The sequence below is a fragment of the Carlito syrichta genome, unplaced genomic scaffold, assembly GCF_000164805.1.
Source record: "Carlito syrichta isolate Samal-C Ts95f unplaced genomic scaffold, Tarsius_syrichta-2.0.1 Scaffold307107, whole genome shotgun sequence".
NCBI lineage: Eukaryota > Metazoa > Chordata > Mammalia > Primates > Tarsiidae > Carlito > Carlito syrichta.
In genome coordinates, this window is record NW_007251203.1 from 1,251,086 (window position 1) to 1,264,823 (window position 13,738).

At 34.9% G+C, this 13,738-nt stretch overlaps 1 protein-coding gene across 4 annotated transcripts in view; it reads right to left on the minus strand.

The window, feature by feature from the left end:
• Positions 1 to 13,738, minus strand: part of PPHLN1 (periphilin 1) — a 115,210-nt gene that overhangs the window by 38,815 nt on the left and 62,657 nt on the right. For 2 of the 4 annotated variants that reach the window (XM_021715426.1, XM_008063858.1), the window contains 3 exons: positions 10,431 to 10,490; positions 7,841 to 7,920; positions 3,408 to 3,527 (listed from right to left, as the gene is read on the minus strand). In XM_021715426.1, coding sequence (XP_021571101.1) covers positions 3,408 to 3,527; positions 7,841 to 7,920; positions 10,431 to 10,490 — 260 coding nt within the window. The remainder of the gene's footprint in view (positions 1 to 3,407; positions 3,528 to 7,840; positions 7,921 to 10,430; positions 10,491 to 13,738) is intronic. The other 2 variants (XM_008063859.1, XM_021715427.1) reach the window with 1 other exon arrangement.

Sequence of the window (13,738 nt, forward strand, 5' to 3'; positions counted from 1 at the left end):
TATAACAGCACATAACTAAGACATAGGTCTACATACAAAAATGTAAATTAGTGAGCACATGAAGTCACCAGAGCAGATATGAGTTTCTGAAAAACAAAAAGTAAAGAAGAAAAAAAAACTTAATTGACATTTAACTTCAAAGAGTCATTAGCAATTAAATTTAATTAATTCGATATATATTGTCCAAGGAACTGCAGGAAAAACAAAGCAAGTATTTGAGATACAGTCAATATACATAGCTGGACAACAAAAAAATATTAGTAAGGTCATCAGTGAAATACAAAGTGGCATAACATTTTATAGTAAGTAGTAAAAAGGAAAAAAATCCTGAGTCTTATTATCTCAAACACTATTGATTTTACTGAATAAATATGAATGGAAGATAGGCATTCTAGACTAAGAACAAAGTAAGTGCAGCAAAGTAAGTTGAAGTAGAAAATAACATGCTATATATGCAAACAATATATGTCATATTTTCTCACTTAAACTTAAAATACACTTGAAAACTTTCTTCTATAGCAGAAGGTGACCTATTCTGTTGGGACATTCTAACAGCCTCCAAATACTGTGCTTTTCATCCTGACAGCCAAAAGCAAAACTCTCACAGATATTTGTTTAAGATAGTAAATTACATCACTATAAGTCCTGACTGCAATTTCCTTAATGGATGGTTAAAAGATGTGTCTCAAATGCAGGGCTTGACACAAATAGATGAAGAATGCATACTTGGCGACTTTAAATAAACTATGAGAGCAGTAGTATAGTATTTTTTTTTTCTGAACATGTGTTCCTTAAAACACTGATCCTAAAATATACACTGAAAAAATGTCATATTCAAAAGTTTGGCAAATTATGGTAACTTTATTATTCATCATCCTTTTACTGAACACTGAGGCATATTAATATATTACAATCTTTTAAAAGTACTGAAACATCAAAATCAAGCTCTAACTTTTAAAACTAGCATTTCCCAAATAGACTGACTAATAAAGTTTGCTTTTTCTTCTTCAATATACTGGTATGGTGTAGTATACCAATGGCAGCAAGAGAAGACAAGCTGGAAACACAAGCGTTCAATCTCTTTCAATTCATAAAAATGAATCTACACAATGTTTCTCAAGTACATGAACCATTACTCAAATAACTAATATAATCTAGCATTGCCACTAGTTTAAACACACACATGTGTGTGCACGCATACACACATGAACAGCTCTTTCTTAGCAAAGACCTTCTTTCTTTCCAAGTTATTGTCAAATCAGATACAATTTTACAGGACCAAGGTCAAAATTCTATTTCACAAAGAACATGAATCACTGCATGAGTAACTATTTAACAACAGTCCGAGAACAAATGAGCAAACTATTAATGAGCAAAACATTAAATGAACAAAATAGTAATGATATATTGGAATTAAGTTTACAAAGACTATCACAAAAATTTCCCAACTGCTTTATTTCCAGTATGGAAAAGTACCAATCTCCTTGAAAATCATTTTAGAGAATGGTATAAAATTGATGCTGTTATTCAACATGAATGATACACACCAAGTCACAAACATACTAAGATGTAATCTCAATCCTACTCTTCCATATCTTGCCTTTGATCCAACAATAGTTGTGTCTGACCTGCAACTCCACTTACAGGTTTTTAGGGTTATTTACTTTTCATTAATTCAAAATCTAGCAAATTCCAGATAAATTTTGGAGGAAAAAAACCAGAGGTTTTAAAAAGTCCATTCAATGTCAAGATCCATTCAAGCAATGACAGAATCTAAGTTGAATATTTAAATTTGAGAATGGCAGTAAGATTTTTTTTTTAAATTAAGAGAAATAAAAAATAATGGGAGCAAGTCAGGTGTGGGTGTGGTGGCTCACGTCTATAATCCCAACACTTTGGAAGATGGAGGCAAGAGGATTGCCTGAGCCCAGGGGCTCGAGACCAGCCTGGGCAATTTGGCGAGACTACACCTCTGAAATAAATTTTAAAATTAGCCAGACATTGTGGTGCTACCTGGAAGGCTGAGGTGGAAGGACTGCCTGAGCCCTGCAGATTGATTGCAATAGTCATGAGAGTGCCACTGCACACCAGCCTGGGAGACAGAGTAAAACTCCGACTCAAACACACAAATAAAAAAAATAATGGGAGCAGAGGTAACTCCACTATTATATAAATCTTTGCTTGTATATTAATAATGCCTAAATATGTACATATATTAATAAAGTATAGCTAATTGAAGATGAATTAAACAAGAAACTAGTCTTTTAGGAAGTTTTGGTTTTAAGTACTATAAAAAAGCAATTTTGAAGCACATTTATTTATTAATGTAATACCATTTCTAAATTATTAAGAAAATAACCAAAATAGTCCTATTAAATGTATTACTGTATTGTTCAGGCTTTTAAATAGTGCTGGAAAAGTACCAAAGAGGGATAGCTTGGTGTTTTTGATACATTTGAGAATATGCACAAATATTTACTATTATAGTTACAATAACAAAGAAACCTTGAGCTACTTAGAAACAATTGATATCTAAAAGATAGATAAGCATTTTAAAAAAGAAAGGTTCTATTTGCATAAGTTCTGATGGGGTTTGTACTTTTTATAAGCAGCATAAATTATTTTGGAAAGGATCTTTTCACAGTTTGTGAAGATGTAATTAAGTATTATTTTTATATACCAATGCTTGTATCTTCTATAAAAGTTATCCAAAAGTAGAATAAAAAGCCAGAATTCTCCTTCAAATATAAATAATTTGTCATTGTGTGAGATATTTTATATTTTCTACCTACCATGTCAAATAATTAGTCAATTTTCTGTTTTAGAGGTATTATAGGTTATAGAGAAATTTTTTAGTTCACTTTCAGATGTTTTAATACAAACATGTCACAAATCATTTTCTATGGGTCCAAAAATGTTCTCATCTTTTGGCACTTTAGACTCATCAAAGGTCTCAAGTAGTCCCAACAATGAATAATTTCATTTCTTGGTACATTTGTGAGATAACATACAATATAAAATACAACATGCAATATAAATATAGTAGGCAATCCAAGGTCAAATTAGATATTTCTTCTAAATTCATGGTTTATGACTGGTAGCTTAGCATGATTTCCTGAAATACTTTTAACAGCAAAGCCTATTAAAAGAAATAAGTAAATAATGCCTTTTTCTTATGCTCCATATTTATACAATTCTTACACTCCTAAACAACTGGAGACATTCAGAGTATGATTACTGAATTCAGAGTCATTTGTAGTCAATCAATCTGTGTGGTAAATTTTAATACCCATAATCCATTAGGATATATTTTAAAGTATTAAAATAAACCAAATATTTTCCACCCATAAGTTAAAATCCAGACAAAACGTTCAGATGTGAAACATAAAGGAGAAATTATGCCTTACCTCAAACTCGGAAATTTCAGGCAAGTTACTCTCATCTGACTTCTCTAGCTTTTCAGCAGCCCACTTGCTTGCAGCCTCAACAAGTTCCTTTTCACTGAGCCTACTGGGTTTGTCTAACACCTAATAAAAATAAAAGGGCATTTCTGTTATAATTCTCAAGGGCTTTTGAACTTCAAATACACCAAGAAGTACATCCTACTTACACTTAAAATCATATAAACTTTCAAATTTATATGGAGAACAGGTACATTCTTTATTTGCTCTTTCAAAAATATTCAACATAGAATTCGTTTAAGTAGCAATTCCTTTGCTCTGCTCTGACTCATAATCTTATTTACATACAATTCTAGAATTTCATCTAAGGAACAAAGCAAAAGACACTGACAATTAATTTATATAACAATTGTACTTTGAATAGAAAAGACATCATACTGATTTCAACTTTGTGTCTTTAATTATATTCAATAAAATAAATAGTGGCCAAATTTCATTAAGGTACATTCCTAATTAATGCAACAGACATGCTATTTTTATAACGTATAATACATTATATAAATCCTACTCATTACAAAAAAATTCATTTTTTGATTCTACTACTAGTTCTTTCTCTAACTACATACAATACTAAACAAGATATGGGTTTTGTAGATACAGACAGACCTGGGTCTGAATTGTAGTTTAATGACTTGCTAAGTAGATGATTATATATACATAACCTATGCCACTGTGAGTCTTGGTTTCCTCATTTACAAAGTAGGAGTTACTAATACTTTTTTTTACAAAGCAGTTGTGAGAATTAAGAGAGGTAACAGATCTAAGAGTCTTTAAAATAATGCTTAGTACTTTAGTTTTTCTTTCTTTTCCATATTCATTTATATGAATCTGTTATACTAACATAAATTTGAAGATCAATCAGCTCATAGGGATTAATATAAAAAGAGAGAAAATAAAATGCCTTTCCTGGATCAGATATAATTCCCACACTACTGTTTAAAGGCTTATGTTGTACGATAAGATGTAAAATTGTAAAGCACAAGTTAAAATCCTTTCCTTAGGGCTCCTATGGTAACTGATTCCATTCTAAGTCTTCAGCATACATTTTCATCAACTAGGCCCTGCCATGCCTAATTGTGTCCCCATCTCTTATTTCTCTAAAGTCACACTGATTCCAAATAAACCTCCTATGGATGACACTGCCAGTAAAAACCCTCTATCTTATGGTGCATGGCACTTACAAAGTGCTTTTATTTACAAACAAAAAGAAGTAATTTTTCTTAACAGAATTCCATGAAGGTGATCAGGGTAGGGTATATTATCCCACTTTATAAAACAAGAAACTGAATGATAGTGACTTGCCCAAAGTCACTAATAAATGTTGAGCTGGACTTGAAATTAGATCTTAAAATTGAAAAGGGAACTCGATCTCCTTCCATACTTTATTAAATCCACCAAACTACTGGCTGGTCATCTGTAATATTTACTAAAATATCTACATGAAGTATTTCATAGTCATTGGGGAAGCTTCAATAGCTCAATCTAAAGCCCTGCCCATAATATTAGGTCAAAAGTTATTAAAAATAATATTTATTATAACTTAGTAATGGAAAGTTTTTTTTTAAAGTTAGAAACAGAAAACACATACATGATTATATCAAAAAAAAAAAATGTATACTCCATGTAGTTCCCTCCGCCCTTGGGAAGGGGGGGTGTATATCTGTTTAAGAGTAAGTTACAGCACAAAAGCAAATATTTATACGAGTTCTCTCTAGTGAAGAATAAAGCAAAAACCCACTATAACTCAATCTTTCTATTCATTAAATTAAACACTTGAAAATGACCATTTGAAACTAACTCCTAGAACCCTCAGGGTTGCACTTCTAACAGGAGGAAATAAACTCTGAAAAAGTAGTCCTACATGTAGGTCATAATGCTTACATGAAAAAGACCTCTACCAATTTCTCAAAGAAAAACAGAGTAACATTTGACCCAGGAATCCCACTTCTGGAAATATACCTAAAGGAACATAAATTGTTCATCAAAAAAGACAACAGCACTCTTATGTTTATCGTAGCACTACTCACAAAAGCAAAAACATGGAACCAACCCAGATGCCCATTGACAGTAGTCTAAATAAAGAAAATGTGGTACATATATACTATGGAACACTACAAAGCCATAAAGAACAAAATCATGCCCTTTGCAACAACATGGATGCAGCTGGAAACAATCATTCTAAGTGAATTATCACAAAAACATAAAACTGAATATCGCATTTTCTCATTCATAAGTAAGTGCTAAACACTGGGCACAAGGATGGAAACAAGATACTAGGTACTTGTAAAAGGGAGAGGGAATAAGGGATACAAAACCACCCACTGGGTACCATGTCATTATGGTGGAAGGGTGGGTTGGGGCGGGCTCATCAGAAGCCCAAACCTCACCTTCACACAATATACCTGTATAACAACTCTCACATATATTCCATGATTCTCAAATTAAAAAGGGAAAAAAAGGGTCCTCCACCAAATCAGGATTTTTACATAATAAAGTTCCTCAAACTACCATGTGACCCTGAGCAAAGAACACAGAAGGCTGCACTTTCCCAATACATAAAATAAGTATGGATCTAAAATTCTGATATTCTGATTCCATTTTAAGATGTATGGTCTATGTAACAAAAATGCAAGCATTTACATGAAACTATCAGTCAAAAAATTGCTAAAATCCCTTATGGTTGTTTCCCATTAAACCTATTTTAACATGTAGCACAAAGTCCTATGTTGCAATTTATATTTAGATAGCACTGCATTTCAGGAGAAAATATTTTATATAAAACAATTTAACTTTTTATAGTGGCTTGGATGGGCAGGAACTAATTACTCTTCCTTCATTACCTGAAAGAAAAAAAAAATCAGTCTTTCAGGTAGGTAAAAGCACCCATAATATGGTTAAGACCAAACCAAATAATTCAATCAATCTTTGTCATTCAAGTCCAGCATTCTAGAATCCTCAGACATCTGGGAAAGTTCTGAGGACACAAATGTCACAAAGAATTTGTTTTTCTTCTAGGCAGAGAAGCAGCTGCCCCATGAATGGCCAGCACAGACTGCCAGATGATATCTACACTTTGTCCAAAAATATAATGGTCAAAAGAACAAAAAGTGAAGACAACAGCCTTGCTGAATAGAAAGGGTGTGATATCTGTGAAGAGGACCTCTAACTGAAAGGAACAATGGAAACAGCAACTTGTCAAATTTTTAATTTTTGAGGATCAGAAGCATGAGTCATTTTTTCAATATGTTTTAGGATGCCAGGAAGGTAGGAATGAGAATAATGGTACAGTGAGAGTGAGTAGCTATGTTCTTAAGAAAATTATTGGCCAGGTGCTGTGGCTCAAGCTTGTAATCCCAGCACTTTGGGAGGCCGAAGTGAGGTGACTGCCTGAGCCCACAGGCTCCAGAACAGCTTGGGCAACTTGGCAAGATCTCATCTCTACAATACATCAAAATATAAGCCGGGTGTGGTAGTGCTGGCCTATAGTTCCAGCTACTTGGAAGGCTGAGGTGGAAGGACGGCCTGAACTCAGCAGGTCGACGCTGGGGTGGCCGTGAACATGCATGCCACTGCACTCCAGCCTGGGCAACAGAGTGAGACTCCAACTCAAAAAAAAAAAAAGAAAGAAAAGTATTGATCTGCTGAGCCTTCACCCTGCTGCAGAATGAAGATATATACCGACCTATATGATAAGATTTCTATATGAATTAATAAGAGAAAAATATATTTAACATAGTACCTAGAATTAAGTAGTTATACAGTACATGTTAGGATATGCCTATACCCCCAACACCCCAAATAAAAGCACAATCCACCAAATATGTCCCATCTGAATATTATTCCAACCTGGTTTATGGTCAAGATGAGAGCAAGGGTTGATTTTTGCATACCATATGGAAAAAAACTCTATGGAAAGCTGCCTATTTACTCTGGTAGCTATTTTTAAGTTGTAGTTATTTAAAGTTCAAGTTTTTAAATGCCACAAATTAGCCCCATAGGATAACAATAAGAATAAAAGCATCTGTACAAGTCAGTCCATCTCATTTACTTTGTAATTCTTTTTTTTTTTTTGAGTTGGAGTCTCGCTCTGTCACCCAGACTGGAGTGCAGCAGTGGCCACTCCCAGCCACTGCAGTCTCGACCTGCCGGCCTCTGACGATCCTTCCGCCTCAGCCTTCCAAGTAGCTGGAACTACAGGCATGCGCTACCACACCTGTCTAATTTTTTGATTTATTGTAGAGATGAGGTCTCACCAAGTTGCCCAGGTGGGTCTCGAACCCGTGGGCTTAGGCAATCCACTCACCTCAGCTTCCCAGGCTGAGCCACCAAGCCAGGCTACTTTGTAATTCTTTAAACTGATTTTTAGAAATAGAACAAACCTTTGATGAAGGAACTGCTGAAGAACTTGAGGGTGAAGTGTCTCTTGATGTTTTCAAAGACTGGACAGGTCTCTCTTTACCTATATAATGAAATATAAGATGTAATTTTTTTCTAGCTCATTTGTTTTTAATTAAGTGATTTTACAAATGAATTAATGAGAGGGGGACATATACTTATCTTAGTACTGAAATCTTTCATTACTTTATTAAATTAAATATGCCAACATCTAAAACTACCTCTCTCTCTCTCTCAGAGTCTGAGTACCACCAAAAATCTAAATTAACCCCAAACCAAAGGATATCATATAAAGCAGCCTAGGCCACACCACTGCCAGTCAGTAAATATGGACTCACAGAGACCTCAAGAAAGGCAACACATTTTAAAATCATAAATGCTTCCTCTTCCATGCACCTAAATGCTAATTTTTAATGTAACACAAAAATACAAAGGTAGTTACTATACAGATACCACCAAGGTGAACTACCTAATTAAGGGGAAACTCAAGGAGAGCTGTATAAAGGAAATTCCTGAAATGTTTAGACCATTTAAAAAATAAAATCAGAAAACTAGAATTCAGAGCACCAATCCAGTGCCTGACATGAATGATTACCCGAATACTTGTTAAATGCTTAAAAATGAATCTGTACAAGATAGTCATTAATCTTCATCTTTAGTCACTACAGACACTCATACAGTGCTGTATGCACACCATTTTTTAATAGAAATTTAAGTCAGAAAAAACACTTTAACAGTTTTAACTACCAAAGAGATGGGTTTAATTAAATATACTCTTAAAAATTAACAACAGTGAGCTGTTACTGACAGAAAAACATTTCATTAAATTGTCTATATTCGTCAACTAAGTTAACATATAATCCTTTGTTCTTAGTTGCTAGAAAAATTATCAACATTAATAGCATGGAAAAGAGAAAGTGGCACCAAGTTTGGAGTCATACAGATGCTGGTCAAGACGGGAAAGTAAGTTAAGGCCAGGAAAGCAGTCAAGAGCAAAAGCAAGGATAAGATGACCTTAAAACTGAGGCAAAGCCAGCTTCATTCAGAAAGCCTCTTAAGCTCTTCCTGCCACAGTCAAGACAGCTATGTAAGGGCCTGGAGGATCCAAGACTTCTGACCACCTAGGATAGTGGTGAATAACACCTCTTTCCAATGTTCTGCAGGCCCAAAAGACTTTCTCTGGACAAGTGGTTCGTAATTTAGGACAATTTTGCACCTCCCCAACTCCAGACATTTGGTAATATGTGACGATTTATTTTTATTGTCACAAGTGGGAGCGTGCCACTGGCATATAGAAAGTATAGGACAGGGATGCTGTTAACTATTCTGGTATAGGGGATAGCCCCCACAAGAAAGAATTATCTGGCCTCATTTGTCAATAGCGCTAAAGTTGAGAACCCCTGCTCTAGGCTGAGTATTCCAATTGAAGTTCTAATAGTTTTTAAAAAGACAACTCTAGAGCATTTTAACTCATGGTACCATGCATGAGAGGCTTTCATACTAGGAAATTTTAAAAGTTCCTGTAGACCTTAAAAATCAAAAGAAAAATGATACAAACCACCACTGCATCCCAAGAACACGATATATTTAGCCATTCCTTATTTTATTTCCACTGCACATAGCAAATTTCACATTGTATTGTGATAGTGTCAGTCTATCCCATTATAACAAAAGCTCCCAGAGGAACAAGTATCACAGTTTACTCATTTATGAATATCCACAGCCTGCTTAGCTCAAGTACTTAAAGACAAGAGCAGGCATTCAAAAATTGAGTAAAAAGATGAACCTCACATTTCTACCCTTAGGATACAATGTCTTCCCCATCCTATTCAGATAAGTAATCCCTTGAAAAGAGAGGAAGCACTGGACCAATCAGCACAGCACACTATGTTCTTTAAAGGTACAATTACGGTCTCAGCTCTCGCACTTATCAGCTAAACACAGAAAAACAAAAAAACAAAAAAATCTTGTCACAACCTGCTGTTAAACTTTTGCTTAGTACTTTCTTTACAAACAGGACATCAGCACTGTAGCTATGCCAAATATGGTCCACTAGTGTAGTCTAGAACCTTTCTAGAATGTAGTTGCTCAAAGTTAACGTAAGTAGATACAAGCAATTTCATGTGCAGAAGCAAAGGAACACTGAAGGCAGTGCAGAAGGTTTATCATATATATACATATATTCATATATACCTGTTGCATGAATGGGAGGGACAGGCAAAAGAAGCAAGGGACAAAGAAAAAGATGATACACATGGCAAAAAAAAGAACAGAGAAAGTAAATAGAAATTGCTTGAACTCACTGTTGTCAGGGTCTATCTTCCAATGGCCTATGTATTTCTACAGATCTCAGCTGTCTACCCTGGCTATTCTTGACCAGGAATGACTAGACCAGAGAATCAACCCACAAATCCCTCCCCCAAATCCTAGTACCTAGGTCTATTGTTGCTCAACTTCTCGTTTCAATAATAGACTAATGGAGGAGCTATATACTTTTCCCATTTCCATAACTGTGATCAATTCAAGCTTCCCACCCTTTCACAATCCCAAATCAGAATCTAGCTCAAAACTCACCTCTTTCTGGCTTTCCTTCATTCTGCCGTTTGTAGAAGAAGGCACCAGGATGCACGGACTCTAGGGAAAGGTGGGCAGGGAGGAATTAACAACACCAGCACCTCTGTGCCAAAGAAGAATAAGAGAAGAACCCAGAAGAAGTGAGGAGAACAGGAACATCTGAGCATCTTCTGATGACCCTCAACTCTGTGCTACCCTGCTTTCAATTTGGGCTGCCTGAAAAACTACCATTGAAGAAAAATAAGTAACAAAACAGAATAAATCTCTGTTTATGGCCAGAAGCCAAGTGCAAGTGTTTGGATAAGGCCAGTCAAGGATAACATGGGCAAAAAGGAATGAGGAAAGATACATAGCAAGATAAAAGATTGAAAGTTGAGGACAAAGATCATGTCTTATGCAGCATTCCAAGTACCTAGTCTAATTCCCTCCATAAAGGTGACATCCAAAGGATGGGTAATGGATTACACATACACACATACATACAATCAAAAGTGAAAGATGAATCACCACTAGAAATCAAAAAGGACACTTGTTGAGTTTCTTATTTTCCTATATTTGGAATCTTAAAATATTTTGTTAGCTTTCTTATCTGCAAATTATTAATGATGCAGATGAAATCAGTTTTCTAAACAGCCTAAACATACTAGTCAGGGATCCCAGGTATTTTTCCAATAACATGCAAACTACTTAACATTTATTTCAAATTCTTCTATTGTAAATCTAAATTACCAATTTTACTTTTTTTTCCCTGAGAAAAGAGCACGATTTTTCTGAATTGTTTGGCATTGTCAGCACTTTGCCTTGAAATGTTTCAAGAAATATCATACAAATATTGCCATCTCACTCTTGCAATAATGCTGAGGATGGTATCTTTTTCTCATAATTCACAGGTCTCTGTGGCATCGGGCAAATTTTTGTCGCTCTGATTTTTTGTTCCTGACTTATTTTTTTAAGAGGTACACTGTCAACACTATTACATTCCTTTTGGCTTTGTTTTGGCCAGACCTTAGTTCATCTACAGCAACTGTTCATCTACAGCAACTGTTCAGAGCCTCATGATAGGTTTAATTTATTATTATGCACTACTAACTTTATTCCTTCATTGTCCTATCCTTATTTCCCTTTACATAAAATTCATTCATTTATTTAATCCCATTCTATTAAATGTTTATTTTATTAAGTTGTCTCAAGTTCTTTATCAAATCAAGTTAAGAGATAAGAATAGCGGTATTTTACAGAAGTATAATGGAGCATTAGGTCAACCCACATTAGCTAGTGAGGGTGGACTGTACGCATCTCTCCCAAATTTTGTGTTCAGTTACTACACATTGGTAGCCTGAAATCTACCATCATGGGAGTATTTTTCACCCCACAGATATCAGCAAATGCTACAAATCTGGTCTTTTTAACCTTGAAGAGCCAGTTTACTAACATACCACTGGGGATGTGCTTATTGATTTCGATTCCAAATTTCACAGACATCATAGGAATTATCATACTTCATTACAGATTCCCATCCATGTTGCCTTAAGTAGGCTCAGATTATTTAATAATCTCCTAACACACCAGTAAAATCACCCAAGCTGAACTGCAGAACCACGGAACTTCTCCTAATAGTCTACCATTTATTTTCCATGCCTTTGTACTTCTAGGTTTGTCAGCCTACATCTTCCTAACTACATCTTTCTCTCTCTTTTAATTGGTTATTTTTCTTTCAGTGTGAGTGTACCTCCTAAACTCAATTCTTTTTGCTCTGCTATTGTTCCTTGGCTCCAACTAACACTATAAATACAAATGTCTCTAAGATATGCCTCTTTCACTCACTATTCTGCCTTCTAACTGACAGGATGCTACTCCTTAGCTATTTAGCATAATCTCAAATTCATCTCACATCTAATCTTGTAAGCAGACACTAACACCCCATGTGAGAGCAAAATAAAAAGCCTGAAAATATTCCTGCCTTTGATGTGACTTTCTGAAGAAAAAGAGTTCCAAATTAGAATGGAGAAAAGAAATCAGGAAAAACAAATTCTGAAAGTAGCAATACAGAAATCAAAATCCATATCCATATACTGGTGAGTAAAAGAATAAATCGGGAAGAAGGAATTTCAAACACTGGTTCTGTGCGCAACATATAAACTTTTTCACATTGAATTGAAATAAAAAACAGGAGAAGCAGCTTAATGCCCCCAAAACACATCCAGGACATTCCTTAAGAGTTTCAAAGTATTTGGTAACTCCTTGAATGTGATAGCTAATTCAAATCTGATAATGATCTTTCAGAAATATACTTTCCTGTGTGTTTTCCTGCTGAAAAGCAATGATAAACCTATCCGGATTCATCCAACTCTATTAAGTGCTATTCATTATTGATAACCCATGGAGGAACAAAGGACACTCCAAGAAAAAAATAGGAAACATCATTGCAGATGACACAGTTTGGGGCTATGTCTTAAAACTATTAGATTCTTGGTGTAGTGTTTGGCAAACGGACAAAACAGATACTTTTGAATAGAAATCCAATAAAAAAACAAACTTCATAGCACAGGTAGTACATTCATCTCTTAACAGCTAAAGATTTAAAAGATATAAACAAATGTTGATGAGCTACACAGATAATGAGAAGTTGATTTGCTTTTCTGAATCATGGACGAAGGTAAGGGAATTCAGACTCTTAGTGAGGAAGAATATGATTTTTCAGAGAGCTACTGGCTTACTCAAGAAGACATGAAACAGAAAATGGAGGGACACAAGAAAAACGTTCTTACGTTAATGACACCAAAAAAAAAAAAAAAAAAAAGGAAAAGAAACAGGTAGAGGGGTAGAGAAAGCTTTGCACCACCTCTGCTTTCCCCAAGCTCATCTTTCAGAGGTCAGAGATGCAACAAGGTGAAGTAAAGGCCAATTGACTAGAAACACTTAGAAGTGCACTTCTGGGGAGAGTTCTCCCTGAATGCATCAGCTAAAACCACATGGGTTCACTTTTAAACATGGAAATAAAACATTACATCATCTGCACACATTACAAAAGGCTGCTACTGATAGAACATACTAAGTCCTAAAACAGGGATGCTATACAATGCCTACACAGATGGCATTAATCAACTACTCTTTTAGAACTTCGATAATTAAGAACCCAGAAAAGTCAGTACTCCTAGGATTCAGTCAGGAAATTCATAGACAAAGTTCTCTTGTGAGTAAACAATGGTTTCTCAAACAAGTATATATTACAGAAACTAATAGGATAGCATATTAATAGTCTAGATCAATTAACAGCCCAAGACTTTTCAAGAAAATATTAAATTATA